We start from the raw sequence: 7,058 nt of genomic DNA, 5'->3' as shown, positions 1-7,058 counted from the left end.
CTTCCATGAGTGCTGTGTTGTGCCAACAGTGAATCATCCTGAGACCATCCATTTGTGGGGTTGCTTTTCAACCAAGGGAGTGGCCTCTCTCATAATTCTGCCCAAAACGTCCTGCAAGAGCGATTCATGAGCAATTTGGTGATGATCCGTGCATTTTCCAGCGTGATGGAGCACCATGTCACAAAGCAAGAGTGATAAAGAAGTGGCTCGAAGATCATTACATAGAAATTTTGGATCCGTGGCCAGGCAACTCCCTGGATCTCAATCCCATAGAGAACCTGTGGTCAGTCCTCAAAATGCCAGTGGACAAGCAGAAGCCCACAAATTGTGATCAACTCCAAGAACTATTAAGGCAAGAATGGATCGCCATCAGTCAGGATTTGGCCCAGAAGCTAATATCCAGCATGCCAGAGCGAATTGCAGAGGTTATAAAGAACAAGGGTCAACACTGTAGATATTGACTCATATTTTTTATATTTATTTATTTTTCCAATAAAAGCCTTTAAAACTTCTGATATGCTTATCATTGTTTTTCAGTATACCATAGAAACATGTGGAAAAATAATCTACAAATACTGAAGCAGCAAACTTTGCAAAACACAATTTATGTCACTGCCAAAACTTTTGGCCATGACTGTACGGATCCATTCAGTGTTGTATGAGTGACTTTTCTGGAATAAGAGAAGGTGAAACTAGTGCATCATTCAGATTTGCCTTCAGTTAACATGAAAGAATAAAAGAGCACCAACAAGGGAAAAATAGCATAAGCCAATCATGTGTTAATAGTTAATCGGTTGTTTTTTTTTTTTTATCAACTAGCTTGTCAAAATGTGTTTAGAGCATTACTGCATGTTAGGGCTGGGTGATATGACAATACATATCGTGGCGATAATGTAAAGTGTAAATAGTTTAATCAAGTGTGAATTGATTGAACTTTTTCTACATTGTTTACGTTACATAGAAAAAGGCCTGTCGGGGTAAGCAAATATATCCATGCAGCTTTTAGTGGGAAAACATTGGAGTGGGAAAAGAAACATGGACGAATGTTTGAGTAAAAGAGTGTGATGTGCTTTGTGCAGTTGCACTTATTATAAGTGCAGTAAGCCGCGAAAGGAAATTCAAGTTCACACTCACACGTTGGCAGGCAGTTTTTTTTTGTGCGCGCGCTCTGAGACCGAGTGGAACGCAGAGACTTTTGACTAAAGGCCCTTTCACACGGGACGCGACAAGCGGTGGAATCACTGCGCAGCTGCCGCTTTCTCTCGTAGTGGAAGCGGTTTGTGCAGTTGAAGCCTTCTTCATACTTTGCCTGGATCTACATCCAAACTGCTGACTGCGCGCGCTCCTCCCTAAACGGTCACTGCTTTTTTGACACTTGCTTGACACTTTTTACACTGTGAAACGACAGGGGGGCAACTCGGAGTAATTGTTCTCCAATCAATCAGAAAGCAGCGGTCAGAGGAAGTAGTTTGCAGAGTAGTTTGTCAAACAATCATTTTGTGGGAAGCTTATGAAGAAATGGATTTGTTCACATATAAACTGATAAGGTTGTGGGTCATTTTGGAGGACACATGTGAAAATATTTTTGAGTACACTACTTAAACCCACATAAAGGAATCAAAGAATCGTGTAAAACCCGGTAAACTTGAGATTATGACTTGTGACATTAGAACAAAACATACTGTATGAATATGATAACATATAGCACTAAATTGAACAATACTGATTGAACAATACTGATACAAATACTGATGAATGATACAAAAGATCTTCAGCTTTTGGTTTTATTGTTTATTGTTATTGTTCCTCAAAAAATGAATTCTAATTTTAAAATGTACAATTTAGATTTGACTTTCTAATTTGAATAAACTTTATATACAACAAAATAAACTTTACATGAAATAAATATAAAGAGTGTTCTTTTTATTTTTGTATTTTCTACAGGCAAGGGAAGATGTATTTAAAATGGAAACTGAAGTTTCTAAGCAGTCGTACACATCTAAATGTTTGTTTGTTTGTTTTTTGCATTCAGAATAGGTCCAGATAGATTTCAGCTTATGGGGATGCCTACATTGGATGGCCAATTTCACACGTATTTTGTGTATTTTCAAAATACTAAATACTGTATTTGTATTTAAATAAATTTTTCCACACAGTATTTTTATTTGAAATACATTTTCATGTATTTACGCCCATCTCTGATTATAAGTACATAAGTGCATAATTTTCAATGTAATATATTAATATAATTATATAAGTATTCTCTCAACATAGTTATTGTAATATGCCCATTTCGATATTAATTATTGTAACAGTCAAATATTATATAAAATAAAAGTTCCCAAGCAAAAGAAAATCCACAGGATTTGAGGAAATCGTTACCTATAATAATGAGCCTGGTGGTCTGAAACAGCTGCTCATCCCCCCAGGTTGGATGTTCTTGTTTCAGGATATCACACACACGGTTGTGCTCACGCAGCCACAAGGTGGCGTACAAACTGAGACCCGGCAGCAGTCCAAACACTTCTTGCCCAATGGCCAGCTGCAGCTCTGGCGGGACAGACGGTGGGTAGTTCATTTTGACCGGTGCATCTAGCACTGTGGGGGGGTATATCTCACCATTGACCACCTACATCAGTGCCAAACAGAAATATCATGGTAAAATGCAGAATTGTTTTCTCTTATCACTTTGCTCTACCAGTAATAATCAAATAAATGCCATACTTTTCACATTTCTATTCATCAGAGAATCCAGAAAAAATGTATCATGCTTTCCACAAAAACAAAAACAAACAAACAAAAACTCTTTTCAATATTGATAATAGTAATAAATGTTTCTTGAGCAGCATATTAGCATGATTTCTGAAGGATCATGTGACACTGCATGAAGACTTGAGTAATGGCTGCTGAAAATGTGTTTTGCCATCGCAGGAATAAATTACATTTAAAATATATTAAAACAGAGAAGAGTTCTTTTAAATTGTATAATAATATTTTACAATATTGCAATTTTTTATTTTTTTTAAAGCTGCCTTTGTGAGCAGTAGAGACTTTTTTCAAAAATATGAAAAAATATCAAGCCCAGACTTTTTGAACGGTAGTTTATATAGGGTGAATTCACAAAAACTGTCCTGAAATCTCTTTAACAGGTTTCGATTAGTATATAACTGTATGGCCACACTAACTTACTAATCACACTATACTCACTGTTACAAGACTAAACAGTGTGCAATATCTTAAATTACATCACTGAGGCTTAACAAAAACCACATGTTCACGCCCACAATTCTATGAGGTTATCCGCACAGGCATTCAGAAGGAAATGCTTGCACACATGCAGTGAAATAAAGCAACTGAAAATGTACAGGGCCACAATTATGAAACACGAGCAGAAAGAATCTGTATATCATTTGTAAAACAGGTAAATATGATTTAGTATAAACTGCTATTTTTTAGTATAAGAACAGTAAAAGTGAGGCAGTAAGCAGTTTTAATCTGAGTGACCCTCTGTAATGGAAAAGAACTGAATGATAGATCATATTTAACACGTTTTACCTATGATATATACAAATGATCAGAATGACATATCTCATGTACTTGGAGACATGCTCAGCCTAGCACGACTGATGACTCCACAGCATGCCTGACATTTAACTGGTGAACGGTACCTGGTGCTTCAACTTCCCGTCTTTATGCAGTCTGAGGTCTAGCTGGCGATCAAGAGAATCTCCATAAATATGCCCAGCATCCACCTAGTTTTCAATATGCAATCAAATACAGACATCCTAATAAGCTGATACTGTAACTGCATTATTCAAACATTTTTAGTTTTCATTGCATACACTTTCAGAAAAAAAGTTACAAAACCGTCACTGTGTGTGATACCATTTCAAAAGATACTATATATACTATTAATATGTTCTTTTAAAGTCCTGATATGTACCTTCAGGGTATAAATATACATTATATTATATAATATAGGGTATAATATATATATTAATACTGCATTCATTAATTCTGAGAGTGTACTGTACAACACTCATTTTCAACAATCAATTATACATTCATTTCCACCTTCCTTTAAAATAGTATATAATATTATGCTTGTGTGCTGACAATGAGATAAAGATTTTTTGACCCTTCCCCAATTCCTTCCAACACTAACATGAGTGTTGATGTGTTGATGTCCCACTGTGAAAAAACAGCATTAAGTTATATCTCTGCCCAAGAAGGTCTTTAATGAACATGGATTCAGTGTCCAAGAGAAACATTTTATCGTCTTTCTCTTTCTCTCAAAAACCGCATGAACAGATTTTTTAAAAGCCCTTTCCTGCAGGTAGAGCCATCAAACACTTGATTTGATTTGTTTATTAAGAGATCAAATGTTAAATTGTAAAAACTGTTACTCACCCCATGAGCCAGACCTTTTGTAAACCCAAGTCCAAGACGGTTGTGAGTCTTGAAAAACTGGTGCGTGAAGTGCTGAGCGAAAAAGGCGAACATCAAATTTGTTCCCTGAGGGTCCGGTCTGAAATTCCGCCTTAGCATGAACTTCTCTACCAGAAGCTTGGGGTCTGGAAGCTTCATTTTTCCTGAGGGACACATGGAATGATTTTACCACAGCCTCAGAAGACAAGGTATTTCTGGTGACTTTGGTATTCTGATATACTTGGAGTATTTTAATATCGCTTCTTATGAGGAAAAATGCATTTTCAGATCATGTGTCCTTCAGAAGGAAGAGGCACCACTGATTTGGAGTAAACTTTGATTATAGCCTCTTACCTTTGGCTCCCAATGGCTTGGGGCAGTCCCGAGGGACTGGTGGAAGAATTCTTGTGTAGTAGGTGATGTTGGAATATGCTTCCCAGTTCAAGTAGTCATATTTGGAATTGTATGTTGGGGGACTTGGGATTAAGTTGGCTCTTACTGTGATGGGAAAGAATATTTAAAAACACCATCAGACAAAATAATATCTAGAAAAACACAGTGAAACAAAGGCCAGAAATTATGCACACATCTTATTTGCTGTCATATATATATATATATATACTTGTTAAGCCATTCCTGAACCACAGACAACGTCAGAGGTGTCTTACCTGGGCTAAGGAGAAGAAGAACTGGACTGTTGCCCAGTGGTCCAAAGTCCTCTTTTCAGATGAGAGCAAGTTTTGTATTTCATTTGGAAACCAAGGTCCTAGAGTCTGGAGGAAGGGTGGAGAAGCTCATAGCCCAAGTTGCTTGAAGTCCAGTGTTAAGTTTCCACAGTTTGTGATGATTTGGGGTGCAATGTCATCTTCTGGTGTTGGTCCATTGTGTTTTTTGAAAACCAACGTCACTGCACCCGTTTACCAATAAATTTTGGAGCACTTTATGCTTCCTTCTGCTGGCCAGCTCTTTGAAGATGTTGATTTCATTTTCCAGCAGGATTTGGCACCTGCCCACACTGCCAAAAGCACCAAAAGTTGGTTAAATGACCATGGTGTTGGTGTGCTTGACTGGCCAGAAAAACTCACCAGACCTGAATATTGTCAAGAGGAAAATGAGAAACAAGAGACCAAAAAAATGCAGATGAGCTGAAGGCCACTGGCAAAGAAACCTGGGCTTCCATACCACCTCAGCAGTGCCACAAACTGATCACCTCCACGCCACGCCGAATTGAGGCAGTAATTAAAGCAAAAGGAGCCCCTACCAAGTATTGAGTACATGTACAGTAAATGAACATACTTTCCAGAAGGCCAACAATTCACTAAAAATGTTTTTTTATTGGTCTTATGAAGTATTCTAATTTGTTGAGAGAGTGAATTGGTGGGTTTTTGTTAAATGTGAACCAAAATCATCACAATTAAAAGAACCAAAGACTTAAACTACTTCAGTCTGTGTGCACTGAATTTATTTAATACACGAGTTTCACAATTTGAGTTGAATTACTGAAATAAATGAACTTTTCCACGACATTCTAATTTATTGAGATGCACCGGTAAACCTGTAAAAATCTCAAAATCCTCAATAAGTTCTTTTTTGGACTTAGCAGTTTTTTTAAACATGTAAACACAACTTGTAATTAATCTGATGTGACCTGCAGATTCCAGTTACCTTTTGTCATTGTCCTGTGCAGTTCATCTGATCCTGAGACTAACAGGTAAGAAATGGCTTGACTGCTTTTATGAGCATACTGGAAGTGTAGACAGTATTTATGATTGTGAACACGACACTATTATGTGAATTCATCCATTTGTCTGACCAGTTAAATCACGCAGGAATCGCTGATCTCACCGAGAGATAAATGAATGCAATGTAGCCAATTAAAGCTTTTTAATAGTCAAACAGACAAAATCCATAAAGTCTGTCTGTGCGAGAGCTGCGCAGACGCCAGTATAGAGCCAGCGGCGCGTAATAGTGTTTTCCAGGCCTTGACGGAAAGATTAAATATCAAACGAGCATCTCGGAGGACCTCAGTCTTTGATAAAATGCCACTAATAAAATAAAGCCTGAAAATGACTGGAGACTCGTTATCAGATGGAGTCCACAGAGCGGGAGGATTTACAGACAGAATAAAGAGAGCGAGAGAGAGAGGATGAAAGAGAAATCCGAGGAGGTGAAGAGACGTCTACAACATATGGCCTTTATGAGACGCACAGCTGCTTGATGCAGGGACACTAGAGGAAGTGCTCGTTTGATCGCCCGTGAGAACGCTGGTCCAGATGTGCCCACAGGTGCTGATGTCCTTCACCACCAACAGACCATCATAATATCAAGGACACACCTTCAAGTGTACTGAGAGATTGGGAATGATAGACAGGTATTTTACATCAATAATTTGTGACCCTGGACCACAAAACCAGCCTTAAGTCGCTGGGATATATTTTTAGCAATAGCCAAAAAAACATTGTATGGGTCAAAATTATAGATTTTTCTTTTATGCCAAAAATCATTAGGATATTAAGTACAGATCATGTTCCATGAAGATATTTTGTAAATTTCCTACCAAAAATATATCAAAACTTAATTTCTGATTAGTAATATGCATCACTAAGAACTTCATTTGGACAACTTTAAAG

General features: G+C 37.5%; 1 protein-coding gene across 1 annotated transcript in view; it reads right to left on the bottom strand.

Annotated features, from left to right (window-relative positions):
- ptgs1 (prostaglandin-endoperoxide synthase 1) overlaps window positions 1–7,058 on the bottom strand; it is a 33,808-nt gene that overhangs the window by 13,935 nt on the left and 12,815 nt on the right. Inside the window, exons 5-8 of the mRNA XM_016542039.1 lie at window positions 4,783–4,926; window positions 4,411–4,592; window positions 3,669–3,752; window positions 2,383–2,629 (exon numbers count right to left, since the gene is read on the bottom strand). Of these exons, the coding sequence (XP_016397525.1) occupies window positions 2,383–2,629; window positions 3,669–3,752; window positions 4,411–4,592; window positions 4,783–4,926 (657 nt within the window). The remainder of the gene's footprint in view (window positions 1–2,382; window positions 2,630–3,668; window positions 3,753–4,410; window positions 4,593–4,782; window positions 4,927–7,058) is intronic.

This window comes from Sinocyclocheilus rhinocerous, unplaced genomic scaffold, assembly GCF_001515625.1.
Source record: "Sinocyclocheilus rhinocerous isolate Xijiao unplaced genomic scaffold, SAMN03320098_v1.1 scaffold157, whole genome shotgun sequence".
Taxonomy (NCBI): Eukaryota; Metazoa; Chordata; class Actinopteri; order Cypriniformes; family Cyprinidae; genus Sinocyclocheilus; species Sinocyclocheilus rhinocerous.
Note: the sequence above shows the minus strand (reverse complement) of the source record. Positions and strands in the feature narration are given on the sequence as shown.